Raw genomic sequence first — 23939 nt, 5'->3', positions numbered from 1 at the left:
GTCTTTTGTGTGAGTGTGAGTGGTTCAGAAAATTGATGGATGAAATCAAACATCAAAACAACAAGCCCACATGACCACCCTGCATGACTAAAGTGTCATATTTCTGGATAAAAGAATGCTAGCATTCTGTAGCAAGGATGCTTATCAAACAAACTGAAGAGAGCTCCAATTTGTTGCCAAATCATCAATTTACTAGAGTTTCAGGAATGAGAACTCCAGTCGTCACAGTATAGTACAGAGTAGTACAGAGTAACTCCATGCCATCTCTGTGCTGGAAATTCTGCTCCAGATTGTACTAAATGAAGTGTGATTGACTTCAAAATTCGAGGAATGCGCTGGATAAAATTTTCCCCCCTAGAGTCCAAACTATCAACATCCGAAAATTCCTTTGAGCCCACAGGACTTTCTACTCAAATACTCGCTCCCCCCTTCAACCCATCTTGACCCAGATAGAGCAAGAGATAGGGAAGGTAGAAAGAACGATGGAGCAGGGTGGTGGTTTTGGTCGAGCACCGGGAGGGAAGGAAACAGCCTATACAGCCAGTCTGTTAATCAGTCTATTAGGGTTTAATTGAGGGGAGTTAATTAGGAAACAGTGGGCAGTCTGCGCTAGGGGGGGCAGAGGTTGACATGAGAAGCAGCTGGCTGAGAAACCCGAGCCGATTGTTGCCAATCCTCTCGCGCAAAGCCGGTTCCTGAATGGCAGGAAAATGAGCGTCATTACGCTTGTCTATTTCGGCTACCCTAAAGGAGTTTGGGTGTCATAAATGAAGTCGCTACCTCCTTGGAGGCAGAAGCCGGTCAAGGCGGAATGGACCTCTATGCACAAATCAAGCGCCGGCTTGCCTTTGGTTTGAAGTCTGTGGAAAATACCATATTGTGTGTGCATGCTCGCGCGCTATGGGGAATAGACAAAAACAGCAGTCTGGCTGGAGTCAGCTCACCTCACACCAATTCCACACATCTGATTAATCCCTCCCGCCCCCCTCCCCCATGTAAGACGCACTGGAAAACAAGGATGTGCCTGTCCTCACTCCCTAAAAGCAGCTCGGCGCTGAGCCACCACCAAGACCAGAACCCGATTACACCCTCCTAAAAGTTGGATTTGATTTAATGTCCTGTTCCTGCCTCAGACAGACCACGGGGCACCGGAACGTGATGAGGCTTGGATTGTTACGTCTGAGATTGATTCATCCGACATGTCTGGATCCAGAGTGGCCACATTCAGGTTGTCCATCAGGAGAGTAAGCCCATAGCGAGCTGAGAGCTGAAAATCCAATAAAGGGGTTGACAAAGAACTGCCTCTTGCCTCCGAATACCAAACAACATGTGATCCTCCTTAGGGAAATAACTTGCTTCTCTGTTCCGTTTAGCCCAACAGGTCCAAAGTAATGGAGGAACGTCCTGCTGAGGATGCCATGTGCTGCGTCAAAGTATATCATGTTCTTACGCCAGAGGAATGCTAAATAGACTGTTGAGAAACTGAAAAACCCTGCAGTTCAACTGGCGTTTTTACAACTCCGTATTCCAACAGGAATAGGGTAAGAAGCTCGCTATTTTTCATGCTACTCTCCCCGGTAAGGTGTTTTTGGTATGTCTCACCAGCAGTCGGGCCCCCGGAGATGACCGAGGACCTGCCTGGCCTGGGGATCCCTCAGGAAGAGTTGGAAGATGAGGCTGGGGAGAAGGAACTAGGCCTCTCCCACCCATAACTTAACCTTGGCACTGCAAAAAGGAATGAAAAATAAAGCCACAGGGGGCATCTATCCCTGAGACAAATCTCAATTTACATTTCTGTCAGTACCTTCGAAAATGCTGGCTGGCTGGCGCCTTTTCAAAGCTGTCCCTTGTATGGTGACTTGATACTTAAACAACTGCATGGAGTTGTTTCGTGGCTTGACAATTCATACCTAACTCAAAAGACTTTCTGACGAATTTATCCTTACGTCGGGACTGTAAAGATGCAGAACATGAGCAGGTCTGTGACTTTTGGACATTGCTTTTGGGATGATTGGCCTTGATGATACTGAATGAAAAGGTTCTTTTGTGGAATTTTGCCCCTCCGTTCTGCACTCAGCAGTCGAGAAGTGTATACATTTATATAAATATTGTCTTAGCTGGAGCACATTCCTGCTGGCGAGCCCCCACTATTTCCTCCCAACGACGTGCCCCCCCATTAAGTCTTACCCACTGTTTGTGAAGTGGCGTTTCTCTATGCCCCCGAACTGAGAAGGTTTGCTGACAATTTAAAAGGTGACATTAACAACGCCTGTCCAAACGTCATCGTCATCTTCTGACTTCCACGGTAGTTTTCATGACAAAGGTCTGATGTGGAACTGAAGACTTTCGAGTTGTGAATTGATGTATTCTGCTCGATCAATTATCAACAGTTACACACTGTTTTTGTATTTTCTTTAGAAAAGAATGTTTTTAGAACGATTGGCACTGCCTAAGGGCACAGCTCAAGGAGATCCTAACACATAAATACATTTGAATAGCAAATATGTATTGTAGTTGCCGATTGCCAATCAAGGTCTAATTTCGTCGAGCGAATTCGGATTGTCTAAGTGATGTACAAGGCTGGGTGCCGCCTTCATCACTTGCCATTATCTTTCTATTAAAAGCCTTCAGGGAATCATGTGGTTTCACATTAGACATAAACGACATAAGGTTAGAGGAGATTAAAACAAATAATAACAATAAGTAGCCGTAAACACTTTACCCGAGTGGTCGTATTTTAGCTCGTGAGGGTCTCCAGGAAATGCGACTGTAGCACATGCTTTTCTGACTGAACAAGGGCGCATTCATGCGCATCGTTCCTCACAGCTCGCTTCGAGTAAAGCCATCTGTTATCACACCTCCTTGCTAAGAGTCCGTTGTCCAAGTACAAGCCGCGGCTCTTCGTGTACGTGCTACATCCATATAGACTTAGCGGAATTATGAACACCTCGACAACGGCGCTACAGTTTCTGCCTCATCGGGACCGAGGCGCGCTACTTGTCTTTTGACATGCCAGTCAAAGGATTGCCTTGTGCCTCACATGTATAACCGCAACACTTAATCGTTTATGGCCACACACCGTAGCTCACATTTATTACTGTGAAAAGAAACCAGAAAGGAAAGCCGATACCGTTCAAATAAACGCGTACCACACAATATACAAACCAGAATGGGGCCACAAGGAGTCGACTTTCAAAAAACAAACACTGCAACTGCTTGGGGGCTAAACAGATTCCGGTTCTTCATAAAGCCGGCGAGGCAAAACCGGAGGTCAATTACGTCACGGGTGGAAACAAAACAATAGCTAGCTTGTCATGATGACGGTTGTGGTTCAAGTGAAATCTTAAAAGTACATGACACAGAAGTCTCAGCTCAAGCCTGCCCGACAAAGAGAAACCGCTCTAAATATGACCCCACCCGGGATGATTGGGTTACCACCGGAATAAAAATCCAGAGTGTGGAACAACCATTCTAAAGTGTTTTAAATGGTGACATTGTGATGGCATAATGATTCGTTATGCTCGCTCGAGGAAGGTGCAGCCGTAAAAAGTGTGCCAAATGGATCAAGCAAGGGATTCGATGTGGGTGACCCCCACTAATATGGGAGGAGTCAAAAGTCAACGACATTGGCCTAAGCCCCTCAGAGAATTGACACGTCACAGCCCGCAGGCCCCCGGAGCATCTGTTCCGATAAATTACTACCGTCATATTTCTGCTAAAATTATTTCAATCACACAGCTGACAAGTGAACACAAACGGCGTTAAGGCCGGACACCCATAAAAATATGACTTTGCTGCGACCTCGACGTAAGCACGCTGTTTTCAAGCAGAGGCATGACAGAGAGCGCTAGATTTTCTTCAAAGCGTTTTCCAACAAACGTCTTTGTCAGCAGAGCATCGGTAAAAATAAAAAATAAAAAAATCCTGGGGCAATTTGACAACAAACCATATTTGTCATCTGTGGGTAATCCACAAAAACCTCTTTGTTCACGAAAGCCTTTGTGGAAGGCTCGGGCTGACAAAGTGTGGTGACTAGCGGTACTTAGCATGGACACAAATTAGCTCCCATCACACTAATCAGTAATCACTGTGTTTGAAAAAAACGTCTACCCAGAGGCTCAGCGCGTACAATTTTTAGGTCGGGCGTACAACTTTCAAAACGTTTCGGCCCGGGTGGCCGATAACTTCTTCAAGAAAAAAAAAAAAAACTATAAGATTTTATTCAAATCAAACATTTGTTTTATTTATAAAGCAAAAGCTACAAGCAAACCGCTACAAGCCACATGGACTCCTCTTTCTAAGCGCCGAACGAACATTCGTTTGTCAATTTGCATACTCGGCAACGACAGCCAATCAGAAGCCTGTTTCGTGCTGCGGACTATTGTAAAGTGTGCTTCAGAGTTTTGAAAGCTGCTTCGAAAGAGGAGTCCACATGGCTTTGAGCAGACAACGCAATGCAAACATTGCATTGTTTGCAACTGGAGCAGAATCTTCAGCAAGCGATATTTACCGTCAATTAAGCAAGGGAGCATTTGTGGTAGGTACTTCCTTAGGTTAAAAAATCCTTTATACTTCGCAACAACGTTTTTTTTTCGCGCTTAGTCGTCTTATTGTGTTCCAAGTTGTGAAAAATGGGGCAGGCAACTTTATGGCCGGGTAGGCAACTTTTCAGAGTTGTCTGCCCGCGTGTCCGCTAACTTTTTGTCATGAGTTTCAGAAACTGGTAATCATCATAATAATAGGTGACATAATAAATAAAATCCAAATGAAATAATACAAATAAATGCATGTTGAGACATAAGACATTTTCCTTTTCACAAGACTGTACCGGGGAGTCACATACCTCAATAATTCGGTCTTGGATTTGAAGGCCGTCCTCTTTGTCCGCTGGTCCACCCTCAGTAATTTTGGACACAAAGATCCCCTCATTTGAAGTGCCGTCGGGAATATCCTATGGAGGAATTTACAGACATCACACTCGGAAGTAACCGTGCGACTCTGACCACTTAAAACTTTGTAATTGTAGCGATCATCCGACATCGACTCGTGTAGCAATTTATTGAAATGGGAAAATCCTATTTTTTTACTAATGCATTAAAAATAACGTCAGCAATAATTGAGGTGAGCATGTTAGCTTGGCCTCATGTTAGCTTGGCCTCTCGAAAAAGCGTTCCAGTTTCTTGCAGGGCTCCTTAGTGGAATTAATTGGCCACCCGTCAACTAAATGAATCCATATTTTGGATTCATTTGGATTTGAATCAATGTTCAGGAGCTCGCGATGAGAAGAAAGGAGTCAGCGCAGAGCCTCAATGCGTATGCCGAACAGTTGCGGCTTGGAATTGAAGCGCATTTACGTGCGACAGGTAATGTGAGACACTCTCTTTTCATCAATGGATGCAACAGCTTCGTGTTTACTTTCAACATTTAGCTTGTAGCAGACGTACACATTTAACCATGACGTCCCTGATCCACTGGTGAAAAGGACACTTTGATCCTATCCTCTTTCAGCTAGAACTGCTTTATTCGACAGAGGGTGCAGAAAGTGCTTAAGATTGAATGACTGTGTCTTTTGTGTTGTGTCACATTATTTGTTATTTATTTTTGTTGTTGTTTTGACGTAAAGATGGTGACGCAGGAGTGGCTGCCGTTACAGCAGGTCCTGTATTTAGTTTTTCTACTTCTTCCTTTCCTATTACTTTCATCACTTTGCTGCTTTGAAATATACATTTGTCCACTGCGAGACAAATAAAGGATAATCCAATCCAATATTTAGTACATGTTGATGAGCTAGCATGAAACCGGCGGCCATGATGCTTCCCTGCCCGAAAGATTTGACTCCGCCTGGACCTGAGCCAGCCCGCATCTAACCCACCATTGAAGACCGACCGAAATTTTGGATTGGATTAGATTTGCCTTTATTAGTCCCACAGTGGAGAAATTGACATTTCACAGCAGCAAAGTGATAAAATAACTTTTAATGGCAGTCCTCCTCCTGTTTTTGAAATTGTCTTTCAAACAGATGAAGCGCACATGCTGCGTTAGGTATACTACGTTTTAATTGAAGTCATCATCTGACAAATGATACCAAACTCCTCTGGACCCGCTTCCTTCCTCTTTCAAAGCGAGCGCGCGGTAGCTCGGTCGACAACGCTTCACTGCCAATGATTCCGCACGCTCCCCAGCTCGTTGCCATACGACTAACCCGTGACATTTGCAGACAAACAAGGTCTGGCGAAGGCCACAAGCTCTGGAAGCCCATCGCCGGTAGCTGCCTTCGCGAAACGGCGACCACATGAAAACCGTATATCAGAAGCTATAAGGACATGCGCTCTCCCTGTGCTAATGAGTGGCCTCTTCCACAGACTGTTGGTTTTTGAGGTTGGCAGAAAAGCAAAAGCCAAGTATTATCTCAGCTCTTTCGATGACAGCAAGTAGCGTGAGCAAAACTGAAATTGACTTTTGTTGCTTCAATCTCTTTCGTTTGCAAGTTAATTTCCTGATCTTTGTCACGACAGAAAATGGCGTCTCTGTGCCTGCGTGCAGTTTTGCTGGCAACCAGAACATTTGCTTCCCCCGACAGGTTTCATTCCAACGAATATCTGGCATCATATTCAAATGTGACTTCAATCGGAATGTGCAGAACGATTGGGGGAAATTAGAGGCCTGACAAACCAACCTTTGTTTTTTACCTCACCGTCAAAATGGCCTCAGTTGGATACATAAGTCAAGTCACGGTCTTAACCCCATTGAACAATTATAAATGTAATTACAGAATTGTTTAATTTCTGAAAATCTGTAACGTGCCTAAACACACACTCTGGGGCATCTCCACTCAGTCTTGCCGGGGAGGATTGCGGTGCTTTAAGTGTGTGCTTTACATTCCTGGCTTGACGTATGACACTTATCTGATCACTAGGTGGGAGGTGGGGTATGGGTAACCTCCAAGATACTCTGTTTTTAACCTACCGCACATGGCTTTCCTCCCATGATGTTAAAGCCCAGAGAGCCACCCTCACGGACAAGGACAACTGTCGCAGTTTTTGTGTCGCTTTCCTATGGGCACAAAGAGAGGAGACAGGTGGAAAAATGCAGCAGGTTACTTGCAACACTATGTATCGACATAATTGGAAATTGATGAGCTTGGAATATCGCAAGATTCGCCCCAAAATGTCTATAAAAAAGAAAAACATAGCAGGAAGGTCCAGAGGACACCGCGTGATTGCGGAAGGTACCGGTGTCAAGAGATATTGCCGTTACCATCTAAAAGACTAAATCTAAAGAGTTTGATGTTTCTCTTTATTTGTAAGTAGATTCGTTGTCAGATCTCCCAGGAAGGTGACGCGCAGAGCTTGATCGTGGCATGGAGTCGAGCAAGTCGTGCTGTGAAACTCCGTGCGATGCTGAGCAGGTCTCTGCGAGCGGTGTGTCTGTCTGGGTCTGAGTCCGAGGTGAGTCTGATTCTCTCCGTCTCGCGACAGCTCCTTTTATACCATTTTCAAGCGTGTGATATGCGTCAGGGTGCGACGCACATCAAGGAAATCAAGGGCTTGAAAGACATCCAAGCTGCGGTGCGCACCGGTGACGCCACAGGGCTCCCCTCCTGGATCTGAAGTCGGGGAAGGCGACGCAGGAAAAAAAATGAGCTGGACGCGCTCAGAAGAGCCGGTAGGAGGTGAGACGTTCTGGGAAGTGCACACGTCTGCCGCTCCGGGTCGTTCGGCTACACGGAGAGGCCAGGCACGAAGAAGGTCGATCACCGGACATGGGGGGCGTTGTTGGTGGGGTGGCCGACTGTATCCTCGCGGCCGTTGATTTGAATCCGGAACGTCTTCTCGCCGCGGGAGAGGACGGGATACGGGCCATCGTAAGGGGGCTGGAGGGGCTTACGGACCCGATCACACCGCAGGAAGGCATGTACATGTTAGGAGTGCGGGATCCACGTGCGTCGGCTGGTACGATGTTCGCGGTGGCCGTGGCCGCAGAGCCAGCGCAAACTGCCGGAGGCGGGTGAGCAGATCATTGACGTCAACAGTCGGTCGGGTTGAGCAGCTCACCAGGCAGGCGTAAACTGGTGCCGTACACCAGCTCCGCTGGAGTCGAGTTAATGTCGAGCTTTAGCGTGGAGCGGCTGCCCAGCAACACCAGAGGCAGGTTATCCACCCAGTGTTCGGCATTGTCGGCAGACATCAGGGAGGCCTTCAGTTGGCGATGGAGGCGTTCCACCATGCCGTTCGCAGCTGGGTGGTAGGCAGTCGTCCGGTTCCGTTCACATCCCAGAAAATGGCACAGCTTGCCAAATAGTGCAGACTCGAACTGGGCTCCACGATCGGTGGTGATTGTCTTCGGTGATCCAAAGCGGGCAACCCAATGTTGGAGGAAGGCACCGACAACAGCTTCGGACCCGCAGTCGGACAAGGGAAGGGCTTCGCACCATCGGGTGAAGCGGTCAACGCAAGTCAACAAGTACCGAAAGCCACGGGAGGGGGGGAGGGGTCCGACAAGATCTATGTGGACGTGACTGAACCGGGCGTCCGGCGGGTCAAAAATTCCCATGGGTGACCTCGTATGGCGCTGGACCTTTGAGCGTTGGCATCGTAGACAGCCGCGCACCCAGTCTCGCAGGTCTCTTTGCAGTCCCTTCCAGGAAAACCTTTTCGGCAGCATCTTGGTCAAGCCACGAATTCCAGGATGAGAGAGACTGTGCAGAGAGTCGAACACCTTTCGCCGGAAGGAGTCGGGAACCAGTGGTCGAGGGACGCCGTCGGACTGGACGCACAGGATTGTGCAGCCAGAGTTAGGGAGAGGGACAGCGATGATGTTGGAGTCGTTGGCATGGTGACGCCACAAATTCACCAAAAACGTTTGCTTTTGTTAGTGCTTTAAAAACATTGAAAGGCTCTACAGACAAACAAAAGGACCACAGACCATATTTTAATGGCGATGTTTTCTGATCGAGGAGCCAATATCTCCCACTGAGATGCCCCTTAAAAAGTATCCGGGAAATACAAACAACACACAACACGCTAACGAGTTCCTTTCAAAACTGATGAATACAGAGCGCAAATTCTGCCTTGATGTTCACATCCTAATGAGGACTCAATATTTGATATGACCAGATAACACTGGACGGTTGTGTACTCAAGCTAACGCTCCATATATGGGACCAAATATAAAGCAACGATATTATGGGCAAGTACAGTGCCCCCGACTGCCATGGACTTAAAAAAAGTGGCCGTCATGTGCTGTCAGGCCGTTGAGGAATGCGCAGCCCTGCGTTGTGTCACGCCACCATTAGCAACACATGCTGTCAACATTAGTGAGGTGGACGCCTCACCAAAAAGTCAAGAAGCCAGGAAGACAATTTCCAGAATGAAATAAAAGTCCCGAGCGACAAGATTCCGCCAAAAATCCCTGAAACAACTTGAAGAGATTTTGACAGTTCTCAAACGTTTATTCGGCGAGATATTAGAATGTATTCATGAGTAATTAAAGGGGGAACTTTCTTCGACATCTGCAAACACTCTCGCAAATCCAAACGAGGAGAATCTCTTCGGGAGGTTGTGCATTTCCTCAAACGTCAGGTATGTCCAGGTGCGGAAAGTAATGTAGTTTCAGCTCAAACCTATTTCACTGGTGACTTGGCAAAACCAGCCACACTTGGAAGTTCTGTACTGTCCACTTTGGAGTCAAAAAAGATGGAGTCAATCTGCTTGGTGCTGGATACATGGGAAACTAATACTTGTGTGTTTCATTCTTTTATGCTATAAGGCCAAACATGGTGAGGAAACTTACACAAGGCAATGAATAGTGTGCGCAATTGACGATGAACCCCCGCCCCCCTCAAATCCGGTTCGTGAGATTTCCCCTGACCCCAAGGGTGTTTGGATGCATGCAGAATTTGGCAAACTCGTATACACCACAAAGTTGCCATCAATCACAGGTGTCAAAGTCAAGGCCCGGGGGCCCTATCTGGCCTGCCACGTCATTGCATTTGGCCCATGAAAGCAGATCAAACTTGGAAAATTCCATGATGCTTGGGAAAGTATGAACCAAAATTGCAAAATGTCATATGTAAACCACAGTAAGTCATTATTTATTAGTTCAAATTTGAAAACTAGTTATTCATTAATTTGTTATGCGCTCTATATGCAATATGTGGAGCGGATTAAATATTCTAATGGCTTCCCTAAATTCATAACGTCCACCGAGAGGAAACCCTCACAACAACGCGGCCCGCGGCAAAAAATTGGTTTGACACCCATGCCGTAAATGGTAGCTTAAGATCAAAATGGAGGCCTGAAGGCCATCAGGGAGGTCAAGGTAATGAAGTCAAAACACGCCACAGAACAGCTGTCGCGGTAAAGAAGTCCACCTTTAGTCCATGAGAACTTTCCATGACGTTAAAAGGTAATTCTTACATCGGTCAGATAAAGACCTTTGTCTTGATGTGTGCTACAGTCAGTCAACAGATAAATGCGTCTTTTACTCTCACTAACACGTTGCTAATTTGGACCAGACGAAGAAGACCTGTACGCACTTCATCCTTCAATTCCCCCAACCTTTGACTGGAGTAATTGAGTCCATGAAGTCAGTAGAGAAGGAAGAGTGGACGTACATACCACATTACCACATTTTCAAAACGAGTAGTCTGATTTTAATCTATAAATGGGGACTGTGTGGGTGGGGTGAGGGGTGAGGGGCGCATAGAATGTACAAAATGTACTGCTGTGTCATGTGGTTTTTCTATGTCTGTGTGTGTGTGTGTGTGTGTGTGTGTGTGTGTGTGTGTGTGTGTGTGTGTGTGTGTGTGTGTGTGTGTGTGTGCGGAGGGGCGGGGGGCTGTTGCAATGTAATAGGTCAACTGGAAAAGGCTTCATCCATGAAAAAAATAAAAGAGAGTGGATCATGTTGCGCAAACACTCCTGTTTTGCGCAGCTGGGTGACCGTGGCAGATCTTGGCCGATATTGCCCCCCCCCCCCACTTTTGAACCACCCCACCACCCCGCTGGTCTGAGTTTACAGTAGGTGTGCAATCAGTTCTTTATTCCACATTACATTTTGTTTGTCTTTGTAAGGTAAAAAAATGTGGTGTCTCACACACATAAACACAATACAATAAAATACAATGTGATTTATATAGCGCTTTCACAACAGCTGAAAATAAATAGAATACAATTACAAATAAAATAAAATACATCATAAGTGTGAATGTGAGAGCAGAGTTGAAGAGTTAGGAAGCACTGCTGAAAGAAAAAAAAGAAGAAATCAAGACAGAAATATATTTGATCAACCAACTGATGGGAAAACATTTTCTCTTTGGTTCTTGTGCATAATCAAATCAGACGTGTACTGTACAGCGTATCTACACAAGTGCTATGTTAGGTGGCATCCTCCCTTATGAAAAGAAAACATTTCGCTTATATTTTCCACTGTACACAAACATATACAATTCTTTTGAATAAGCCCTTACACCAGCGCATCCGATTTACCAGTCTCGTGAGGACACATCACAGGCGAGTAGAAACACGACGAAGACGTAAAAATCTGACTTCAAAAGGGGATGCAAATGGGCGGTTGCAAATGGCCAACTTATTTCTAAAGGCTTTGAAATGGAAAATGCAAAGCAATATGGAGAGTGACCCTCCTTGAACGTTAGTGGCAGAAAAGAGACCAAAAATGGCAGACACAACGAACCTGTGTGTGCATGCAGGCACGTTGTGCATGCAGGCATGGTGCCCTTTATCCAACTGAATTATTTTTTTTGGAAGGGGTGGGGGCAGAGGGGTAAAGACTGTCAGTATTTTGGACCCAACACAAAGTCTAAACATAAAAAAAAAACAATAAGCGATGATGATCCCACCAAAAATGGACCGGTCTCATCAATCTTTATGAACAACTTTACTTATTTATGTAGTTATTTTTATCACAAAAATCAGCAGGTCATTTGCGGCCACTGAAATGCATTGGAAAGGTGGTAATAATCACAATTTAACCCGAACAATGACAGCAAAAATGCTGATGAACACAAAATACGTGGAACGTGAAAGGGACTGGTGCCTGACAGATTCATCCCATAAAATGGAAAACAATTATCTAAAAATACTGAAAAGAAATCTGGCCGCTCAAGCTGTGCAACACTGGATTTAAAGGACAACCGACACCACTTTGTTGTTTCCTAACTGACATAAGAAAAAGTTTTATAGCATCTAAAATACCCAAAACACGCAGGCTGATATTTTTTTTCAAATGCAAAACACCAATAAAAATGACTTAAAGTGCTCAAAAACTACTTCAAATTGAACCCGGAAGTGGCCAGTTTCAGAAGGTCCCACCCCCTTGTTTGTGATGTCACGCCAAGACGTCTTGCCTTGCACTAAAATCAAAACAATGGATTCAGATTCGGAGAAGATGATTTCTTGTAACTCATCGAGTTTATGAATGTGATTCAAATACGTCTGAGGAGGAAAGCATAAATGTTTGCAATCGATTAAAGAAGTCATTCCGTGTCATTTTGAGGCAATTGGACTGAAATGTAGCATCCCAGAAAATGGCTTTCCAAGCTCCGTTGGAAATGGGCTGATTTGTCTGCTGGGAATTTGTTCCTTGTCTGTTCTACATACTTGGCAATAAAGATGATTCTGATTCTGATTCTGAATATCAAAGTTGTCTTGGTGGAACACACAGCTAACTCTTCACCATCGCGTTATTTATGTGTTTTCCTTCCAATTTCGGCATCAACACCAAGTTTTCGGACCAAACAAAGTACCGCAAAATGCATTGTGTGTCGCTTTCTCGGTCAGGGGGCGTTCCAAATGTGACGTCATGTAGGGGATCGTCATCAACTCGAATAAAAGACTTCCTAAATATTCAGCGCGAATCTTAAAACGTAAAATATAGCTATATGCGGTGGAATCTTTGTAAAATATGCTCAGTACAAGTCATTTGAAGCCATTTTACAAATTATGGACACAACTTGTCCGGGGGCGTCGGTTGTCCTTTAACTCATTCACTGCCAGACGATGAGCAAAAATGTGTCCACTCCAGTGAAAGGATAATTGTCACTCAAATTGCAGGATTCATCGAGTATTGAGTTTTAGGATTACATAAACATTCAATTCAGCTTAAGAAACTTTCCAGTCTAAGGTTTCGTAAAATGTGGTTCTTGACCTTGTTGGAAGTGCTGATCCCCACCAGTTTCATATGTGCATTCACCAAACCCCTCTTAATTGAAAAATTAAATGTTTTTTTTTCAAATTCAAGACATAGATATGTTTTTTTACTGCTACACAAAATGAGCCGTGCATGACCATCACCTTGTTCAAATAACAAAACCAACACAATGTATAAACTTTGCTAACAGGTACAAATCCAAGAGCAGGCTGGGTGGCCCTATCATCGAATCTAGCTCTCTTCACCATGAATTCAGCAAGTACAGTAAAGTCTCGTTATATCGATAGTACCGCTTATTACGATACTATTTCTATGACCGCAAGGAAAAAATTACATGCGCGCAGGGTGGGATATATTGATAGTCCCGGTTATATCGATATTTTTCGGACTCCCGAGAATATCGATATAACGAGACTTTACTGTATTGTGTTCTTGTATTCCCTGTCTCCATGCAGCTTGAAGACGTGTTCCTTTAGTTTTGCTGGTGCTAGACTAGAGTTGCTAAACTTGCCGTTGCAAATCATGCAGATAGGACGCTCACTCCATCACGTTCCGTGATACATGAGAATCTATGTTGCACATATTCATCCGACCACTTTCTTCTTTTGCCCGACATAGTTAGTATTGATAAAATATAAAAACAACATACTACAACGACAGTCACACGTTTGTTACTGATAGCTACTGGCCTGTTCATTTGTTGTGAATGGGGGAAGCAGCAGCAGTCTAGCTGGCCTCTTTTCTTCTGTCTGTGTATTCATTTTTCCGATTTGGTACGCTTCTGACTCTATACTGCCCCCATGATTTCCTGTGGTAGTTCTGTTTCGTCCAGAGCTCTACCGATTGCTAAACGGACGAAACAACGGACGAAACAACCTATGGGGCAGAACAAAATGTTCCGTTTCCGTAATTAAAGGAAGTGTGTCGTGGAGGCTCTGCCGAACCCCTGAGATCGACTCACCGAACCCCAAGGGTTCGGTCGAACCCAGGTGAACAACCAGTGCCTCTTCTTTGATCAGAAGAAAAGAGTTAATTCCTAAGTTTTATGGGTCTGGAGTTATCTGACCTTCAAATGGGGGCGGCTGTACAAAAGTCAAATGCTGCCTTCTCGTGGGAGGGAAAAACAGAGGTCTTACCAGCGCTTTATCGGCACCACTCTCCCGCAAGAAAAAAACAAAACCCGAAAAAAATTGGGAATGGCAGTGAATGAGTTAACGATGTCAACGATGACACAAAAGGTACGCTTAGCCGATTTTTGGCTAAAAATGCCAAGTGTGGGGCGATTCGATCAGGCTGATCTAAAGTGTGTAGAATCATTATTTTTTTTTTATTAAACAGGTCCAGATATCACAGAAGAAAGAGCTATTTGTGAGTCAAATAAGATCATGACTTCAATCAACTCGATACACCTTTTGAATGTTAAAACAAGGTGACCCTGAGCTGACAGGACCCCAAACAAGCATGCTGCAACAATCCAACCAAAGAGGAAAGCGGCTCTTGTTGTGTATAGACATGCAGTAAATACCCCCCCGCCTCTATTCCTGACCACCGGCTGGCCAGTGGCACAGCTGACATTCGCATCTCAAAAGAAGACAGCTCGGAGCGTTGCAAAGGATGAGCTCTAAAAGAGCAACGCAACAGTGACTATAAGGTTATATTCCACTGGTGTCAAAGTCAAGGCCCGGGGGCCAAATCTGTCCCATCGCATCGTTTTATTCGGCCCGCGAAAGCAAATCAAGCTTGTGAAAGTCAATGATGATTGCTAAAGTCCAAACTAAAATTTGAAATTCAGGTGTCAAAGTCAAGGCCAGGGGGCTAAATCTAACCCACGACAGCATTTTATTTTGGCCACGAAAGCAAATCAAACTTGTGAAATTAAATGATGATTGCGAAAGTCTACACAGAAAATTCAAATTGTCTCATGTAAACCACAATAACCAGTGACGTGCAGTCAGGGGAGGCAGGTGAGGCTTTGCCTCACCTGTCATTATGGAAATATCAAATGAAAAAAATAAATTAAACTTATATTTATTTAGTGATTGGTACTTTAAAGTCCTTTTCCATTTACATTCACCATTTTTGGATTTTTTTTTCAAAATTGCTGAATTTTCACATTTACCCTTCAAATACTAAGTGGAGAAGAGCGGTGAGGCAGCTTCCGGCTGAGCATCACCATGGATTGTGCAATCACTATGCTAACTGCCCTGGCTTGCTCTGCAGCGAGACCGCATTGCTCTCCCTCTGCATATCGCTATTAAAGTGTACAAACACTTTTAGTATCTGAACTAAATTTCTACATTTTAGCTGGTGTATATAATGTACAGTCACTGTACATTATAAACACTGTACAACAGTGTTTATATTATTTTATTTTTATCAAAACTGTGTGCATAGGTGAGGCACACAGTTCTCCTGCGTCACGACAGGGGGCGCTGGTGATTAGAGAGATTCTCCTTGCGACTCCTTGGCTGCAGAATAGAATTAGTGACACCAAGCTACAGTAAACAGTTAGCAAGTTAAGTGCAACCATCCAGTCATTTTTTTTCGTGTTGCTTGGCCTTATTTTCAGAATGGGGGATTACATTTCTAAATTGAAAGAATTTTCTAAACTGGACTTTCAATCGAAGCAGGAGATAAAGGAAGACCAACACCGGACTGTAGAGCTCATAAACGCTGAGGGATGGATGTACAGCTTCTCATCTTTTTGGCCCAGAAGGATCTCATTGAAACTATTCCTAAGGCGACACAGTTGCTCCAGGTCGTGCTCACTATTGCAGCTACTACAGCATCAGTGGAGCGCTCATTCTCAGCACTGAAAAGACTGAAAACATACGGTGGGAACAGGACTGATCAAGGACGACTTTCTTCACTGGCAGTGACCTCCATTGAGACAGAGTTACTTTCGAAACCGAAGAAAGATAAGGAAGGCTTCTACGAAGAAGCTATTGATGCCTTTCTTCAGAAGGAGTGGCGCATGGACTTCATTTATAAGTAAAGGTAACATGATAAAAACTTTTTTTTATTTATTTTTTCTATGCTACAGTTTGTATATATAAAGAATGCTGACATGACATTTTAAACAAAACACATTAACTGTTGCCAATCAAATGGTGAATAAGCTACTCTCACCAGCCATGAACCTCACTGCACGTCACTGACAATAACGATCATTATTCTGGACTTCAGATTTGAAAACTAGTTGTTCTTGAATTTGCTCTGCGCTCTAGATGTAATATGTGAAGGATCTGAAACATTTGGCTTCACCAAATTTATAATGGCCTCCGAGAGAAAACGATAACTACAAAGTGGCCCCGGCAAAAAAAAAAAAAGACTTTGACACCCTTATTCCAATCGGATCCAGTACTTTTGGTTTCACAGACTACAAAAGTAGTCAAGAGTGCACTCAAGCTTGGATGGGGAACCCTTGATACCCTACTACCCCCTTACCTTGCAGGAGATGGTCACCGTTCTGGTGAGGGAATCGATCCTCTCTCCGTACTCTGCGAATTTCTTCTGGTATGTCACCGCCGTGCTTTGCAGCTCGGCGTGAGCGGCGGAGAGTTGCGACAGAAGCTCTTTCTCACTCCTGTTGGCTTCGATAGTCTGCTTCTTGAGCTCGCTATCCAGGCACATGATTCGGTATCTCAGCACGCCGTTGTGCGCCTTCAGGGCTCTCACGCAGCAGTGGTCGTCGAGTCGCCGCTCCTTGAACGTCAGCGTCAAGCCGCAACCGCGCTCGCAGACGCCAGCCGCGCGAAAGTCGCACGTCTCCCGCATGTGCGCGTCCACGTCCCGCAGGCTGAGCACCTCGTCGCATCCCTCGTTGCCGCACTTGGCCGGAGAGTAGTCACACACGTCGGCGTGCTCGGCCAGGTGCTGCAGCTTCACCACTGCGGTGCAGCCCCGCACGTGGTTGTCGCATTTAATCTCCAGTTTCAGGATGAGATTTTTCAAAGGCAGGACGTGGTTGAGCTCTTTGGATGAAATCCGCTGGCACTTGACGGGGCAGCTGCTCTGCTGCACCACCCAAGGCAGAACGCAGCCAGAGCAGAAGACGTGTCCGCACGGGGTGGTCAGGGGGTCTTCCAGAACTTTATTGCACAGGTTGCATTTAAAATCCGGGTCGACCGTTCCGTTGAAGCGGTCCAGCTCGAATCCCATGTTTGAGCGAGGCCGGATCCAAACTTCTGGCCACCCCCACCCCGCAGCGTGAGACGCAGAAGCGGGGCGTTCTTAGCTGGTCATCGGAAGGGCGCTCGCACGGCAACTGGTGCGAGCAGGGTATTCGGAGACTTTAACTGAAATCCTGGAATTGACACTCTTTGTTGCCTTCAATGCAGCTCGGAAATTAATGTGTCGGTCACAGAGCCTTTGTTTTCGTCCCAACTTTCCCTTAAGAACTGCCAAACACAAACGGCAAGAACAGAGAAACAATGAATTAGGCATAATTATAATCGCAAGTGATCCTTTCGAACGATTCAGTGGAGTAATTATCGGTTTTCAATATCATCGGACCTTCCCTTGACGACTGAAATGGGCGTCTTTCAAATTACCGACGATCAGGAATACAAACAATCAAAGGCTCATGTTTGGCTACCCAGAGTACGCTAACAAAGTATAAACAAATTCTAAAAATACCAATTTAATTCCTTGAGTAAACGTACACAAAATATTCCGACTTCATCACAACCAAACACTGCCAATAACACAATTTGAAAATAGAAATAGACCGAAAATGCAATTTATTTTTTAGTGTCATTCGGTAATTACTATTGCACATTGTGCACGTTTCTTTGTTTGTGTGCGCAATTTGTGAGCCACAGAAAAAAAACAACAACACAATTATCTCTGTATTTTCCCAAAACCATACATACAAGAGGTGTGCAAGGCTGCTCCTGCTTCAATGCGCAACGGCCACGCTTTTCGCCAAATCACAAACAGCCACTTGTCACTGATTAGCAGTTTGACCAAATGACTTGCGCAGTTTTACGTGGTGAATGTTCAGACACGCACAGCGCTTTGTATGCGAACACCAGCTATTTGTGAGAGCCATCACAAACATGACTTACAAGTTTCAACACACCATGCTCGAGGATAAATGCATACTTTTATTGTTTACCTAGATTTTATGTTTTTCTGTGCTAACAGGTGCAGTGCGGCACATAAAAAAGGTGAACACAAACCGACTTGCTTGTCTGCTCACATATTCTCTCCATTTAAAAATACATCTTGGGAGTTGCGCACAGATGGTTGTTGATGAGGTGAAATCTGTTGATTTGCTCGTGTACCATGGCTGGATGAGGTGTGCAAAGTATATTTTCTCAGGAACTGCAAGCAGGCCTCCACGAGTGATTGAAAGTATATGTAACGGAGTTGCGCACTAAGATTATTAAATTATGACGGAAGTGACGCAACAGCGCACAGTGTGGCACCAAGTCCCGCCCATAGAACTACTTGGACGAGACTTATGGTGAGTTGCATTTCTCAGATGGTCTGGATTAATGCACATTTTCATGACAATATCTTATTTTGTTTCCCCTTTTGTACTGTCTAGTGTTATCTAATTAGTTCCCTGATTCCTTTCGAGTCCAGATTACTTTTTGTGTCATTATTTAATTCAAGTTTTGCCGAGTGGAACTTTGAAGCAAATGTGCTTCATAGTGCTTTTCTGTTGCACAGTTAATCACAAGACGAAACCCATGCGACTTCACCCATCTCTTCTGCCATCCTGTGTTGCAGGTAATACTTGTTTCATTTTATCCTGCGGACCGCGTGTTCCGCCCATGTCTCCGCATGTGATGCGTTCATGGACATCATGTAAATAACCATGAACTTGGGTTGTTTTCTCTTTTTCTGTACGATCACACGTTCATTCTGTTTTGTTATCTACAATGTTTTGCATATTGAGAACTACTTGGACGAGATTTATGTTAATCACAAGGCGAAACCCATGCGTCTTCACCCATCCCTTCTACCATACTGTGTTGCAGAAATAAAAGAATAAAAAGACACATCCATGCATCTGGTATTAAGAAGACAGCAACATGGAGGTCAAGACAGTCACTGTTGTGACACCCGGTCACATATAGATTCAAAAAAAAAAAACAATTACCGGTGTATTAATATTGTGTTTCTCCTTTCATTCATTTTATTTTCCTTTCTTAACTTTGCTGCTGTGAAATGTAAATTTCTGCACTGTGAGACTAATAAAGGCAAATCCAATCCAATCTATAGATTGGATTGGATATATATAGGGTCTCAGGAGGTGCTGGAGCCTATCCCATCCGTTCTCGGACAGTAGACGGGGGCACCCTGAATTAATTGCCAGCCAATCGCAGGGCACACAGAGACAAACAACCATTTGCACTCCCACTCACAACTAGGAACAATCAAAAGTGTTCAATCAGCCTTCAATGCATGTTTTTGGAATGTGGGAGGGAACCGAAGGACCCAGAGAAAACCCATGCGGGCCAGGGAGGCCATGACTTCACACAGGGAGGCCGGACCGGGCCTTGAACTATCGACCCCTGCACTGTGAAGCCGGCATGCTAACCACTCGACTGTAAATATATTCTTATTTTTCTTATATTCTTATATATTCTTATAGTTTATTTTATATCATATATGTCATGTCATATTATGTTTTATTATGTTTTATTATGTTATATTATATGTTAAAATATATATTAAAAAATATATACAGTATATATATTCTAAAAATATATAAATTTATGTCCATGAGGATTAGCATTTGTAAGAATTTTGTGTAGAACAGCGGGAAACAGATCATAAAGATGAGACGAATAATAACAGACGTTTTCTGAAACTTTTGGAAGGCTTATCACACCCTCTTTGTCATATTGATGAAGAAAAAAAATATTTACACAATTAATGTCAGTTAGTTGTGTATGTGTCCAACGACAGTGATTCTCGATGTTATGCCTGATTCGTTTAGGGCTTCTGTGGGAAGCCTGCAGTTGTGAGCTGGCTCAAATTTGGGTATGCAATGCGGATGTTTAAAATTCCTCATACCTGTTCAAAATGGCAAAATGTCTAGACTTCTCTATGCAATTCTGCAAGTGTGTGCGTACCCTGAACAATAAACAAAAACAGTAAATACACGGAAAAGCCAAAAGAATGCTGGCTCTGGTAGATCTTGCTTCTTTTTCGGAGCTATTGTTGAATTTCTGATAGATGACTATGTTGCAATGTGCAGGACAGATCTTTGCATCAGCAATGGGGATACTTTGTAAGGCTCATCATCACCTATTTTTTTTCAGATTGTTGGTCATGTTGGAAACTGCAAGATAAGCGATTGTTGTTGGAAATGCAAAGAAACATGAAATTGGGCATGTAATAATAATAATAATAATAATAATAATAATAATAATAATAATAATACCTTTGATTTTAAAGGGCTTTTCATCACACCCAGACACTTTACAACAATGTACACCTGAAGACAAGCTTACATAATTTATTATTATTATAATTAAGGCATTTAGTTGAAATTGTCAACACCAGGTCATCATTATAAGAAACTGCCAAATTTGGTCAAAGCAGGATTTTTTTTTTAAATTACCATTACAACTTATCATAGGCTTCTTTTGGTGGTCATGGATTTTGGAGTTTTGTGGCTCTTCAATTGAATATTTAACCAGTTGTTTGGAAAGGTCTCACGGGAACCAACGAAGCTTCAATGGGATCGTGAAGCACACTGACAGATGGTGTGAACTCAATACTCCGGCTGTCTTTTTTTGTCACAGAAAAGAGCATCTTGATGCGTCTCCCAATTGCATAAAGATTATGACAGCACTCCTGGATCCAAAACGGCGTGACACAATCTCACCAGCAGATTAGTTAGCAAATCCAGCAATTTGCTGTTTGATCAAGAAAAACTTTTATTCACACATTAGACTGTCAATGTGTTGTCTCTGGAAAGTTACTAATGGAATGTGGGTGAGTGATTCGAGGACTGGCCCAAGAGCAAAAATTCATGAATTACGGAAAACTCAATTTAATAGGAAGTTTGTTGTAAAAAAAAAGTAATGACAACAACAAAACCTGACCAATATCTGAAGTTACATACTGGAGCTAATTAGGTCTTCATGGAAGTAGGGATGAGGGGCACCTCACCTTGGCAGGTCTAAATGGTTCACTGGCCAAAGCAAGAATTTACATTATCGTTATTGCCGCTGATGCTGCCGCTCGTTGCCCGCCGATTTCATTAAACTGAAAGAACATGAAGATAAAACGGCCAAAAGCCAAACAATCTCCCGGAAACAATCACAACGCAGACCGCAAAGTACGACAGCACTGTAAATAACCAACATCATCTTTTATCATCTCAGTCGTGACTTTATTTAATTTGAGATTTGCATTTGATTTGTAATTTCCTGATTTAACTATGGTTCATTAAAGAGGCAACTTGACATCTTACGTATGACCCGGAGCATGTTTGACCAACCGTGCAGTTTTACACCGGCAGCCTCCCCAAAGAGATAAAAACTCTGTTTTGTGTCATCATTTTATGTTTGTAAATATTTTGTGTAGAACACAGGTGTCAAAGTGAAGGCCCAGGGGCCAAATCTGACCCGCCACAACATTTTATTCGGCCCGTGAAAGCAAATCAAACTTTCCATGGTGCTTGCTAAAGTTTGACCCAAAATTTCAAACTCTCTCATGTAGTAGTGTAGTATTTGAAAACTAGTTATTTATTATTTTTGTGCACTCTATATGTCATATATGGAGGGGATGAAACATTGTAATGGCTTCCCCAAATTCATAATGACTCCCGAGAGGAAAACATAACTACCATGTGGCCCGCGGCAAAAAATGACTTTGACTTTGACACCCTTGTTTGCTAATCAGGTCACGGTTACTGGATATAGGTTGCTCTCAAACGATAAACATCATCAGTAAAGTTTCATATGTCTTGGAAAAATACACACACAAAAAAACAAAAAGGTTGGCATTTTCTGCTGTGGACGACTAATGGATTCGTTACAGAGGTTTCAAAGGCACAAGTGTGTAATATTAGGAACAGATGAGTGTCCCACTTCCACCATTTGCTGTGGTAAGGGGGGAGGGGGGATGGCGTGGGGGTTCACTTGAGAATCTCCAATCATCAAGTTCTCTTCAGCAGCCTATGAAGCACTGCTGGTTTTCTGGAAGCTCTGTTCCCACCGGGTCTATAAATAACCTCGACTGTGCAACGAACGGGCTCCCATTATCACCCCCCCCCCCCCCCAAAAAAAAAAAAAATTAAAAAGCCTTCAAAAGTGTGCTTTCATGTTGATATGAACCGCATCGGATTATGTAATTGCACACATTAAACGAATGAATTACGCGGATCGACCGCCGTCCCGTACGCATGCTTGCCATTAAACTTTCTCTCTAAGAGCTTTCTCTCTAAGAGATTGTGCAATTCATCCAACTTGCCAAGTTAACACCCAACTCCTTTCTCGACGCCCTTCATTGCCTGATCCATCATAAGACCAAATTCTCACCGGTCAAAATGCAAAACCCACCGGGGATCTCAACGGCGACTTTAAAAACAAAGTTGAATAAGTATGGGAGATCGCATTGTCATATTTCAAAGGTGCTCCAACGGCAGCCAAGCGTTTTCATGTTCAAACTTGTCACCTGAAGCGGAGTGACAACATGACCGGTACGCCAGATAACAAGGTGCTCCGTTGAAAGCTCACTGATAGCACGAACAGCCACCGTGAAGCGGCGAACTGTGACATCGGTGTTGACAGGATAGCGCAACAAGCGTAGTTGGCGCTCGCACATACGCCCACTGACTTCTCACGCTTGGCTTCCCAGCGCCTCAGTGCGACTTTGATTACCTTTCTTCTTTTCAACACAGCTGAACAACGGCTGATTTTTCCCGACAAAGCAACAAAAGTCACGAATGTTGGCGGTCTGAGCAGTCCAGGTGGGCTTTTATGTTTCAGCCCATCGTCAAGATATAAAAATTGTCGACCAGGATTAACACGGCAGCCGTCAAATCACACAAAAACTTGATATCACGATACTGGATTATATCAGTTGATACCGATGGAGCTCGAGGTTCATTTGCGACCCGCCATCCATTGAAGAAAAATATTCATATCAACTCCAAATGGCATTTGACATGCACCAGAATCAGAATCATCTTTATTGCCAAGTATGTAGAACACACAAGGAATTTGTTTCCGGTAGAACACGCTGCACTAGTATCGTCAAAAAAACTGCTAAGTGGCACTATACAGTTCCATTTTGGCTACTGTTGAAGAGTTCAAAGAGTTAATGGCTTGGGGGAAGAAGCTGTTTAAATGTCTGCTGGATTTGGTGCGCATGGATCGGTAGCGCCTGCCTGAGGGGAGTAGCTGGAAAAGGTGGTGGGCAGGGTGTGTAGGGTCCAGTAGGATTTTCCGCGCCCTTGTTTGGATTCTTGCAGTGTGCAAGTCCTCGAGAGTGGGTAGGGCGGTGCCAATGATTTTTTCCGCCGTCCTAACTGTCCGTTGAAGTCGGATTTTGTCCATTTTTGTGGCGGCCCCGAACCAAACGGTGATGGAAGAACACAGGATGGATTCGATGACAGCCGTGTAGAAATGTTGCAGCACCTCCTGTGGCAGGCCATGCTTCTTTAGCAGCCTCAGGAAGTACATTCTCTGTTGGGCCTTTTTTAGAATAGAGTTGGTGTTGACCTCCCACTTCATGTCCTGGGAGACTGTGATTCCCAGGAACTTGAAGGTCTCAACGGTTGACACCAGGCAGTTGGA

At 44.1% G+C, this 23939-nt stretch overlaps 1 protein-coding gene across 2 annotated transcripts in view; it reads right to left on the bottom strand.

The window, feature by feature from the left end:
- Positions 1–17480, bottom strand: part of pdzrn3b (PDZ domain containing RING finger 3b) — a 77529-nt gene extending 60049 nt beyond the window's left edge. Inside the window, exons 1-3 of one of the 2 annotated variants that reach the window (XM_089010162.1) lie at positions 16618–17479; positions 6967–7053; positions 4844–4951 (exon numbers count right to left, since the gene is read on the bottom strand). In XM_089010162.1, the coding sequence (XP_088866288.1) occupies positions 4844–4951; positions 6967–7053; positions 16618–17331 (909 nt within the window). In that variant the 5' untranslated portion in view covers positions 17332–17479. Of the gene's footprint in view, positions 1–4843; positions 4952–6966; positions 7054–16617 lie in introns of both variants that reach the window. The other variant, XM_089010163.1, reaches the window with a different exon arrangement.
- Positions 17481–23939: the final 6459 nt, after the last annotated feature.

The sequence above is a fragment of the Hippocampus bargibanti genome, linkage group LG12 (assembly GCF_051943395.1).
Source record: "Hippocampus bargibanti isolate YZ-2025 linkage group LG12, ASM5194339v1, whole genome shotgun sequence".
NCBI classification, from domain to species: Eukaryota; Metazoa; Chordata; class Actinopteri; order Syngnathiformes; family Syngnathidae; genus Hippocampus; species Hippocampus bargibanti.
The sequence above is the reverse complement of the archived record's forward strand: the minus strand, read 5'-3'. Positions and strand labels throughout refer to the sequence as shown.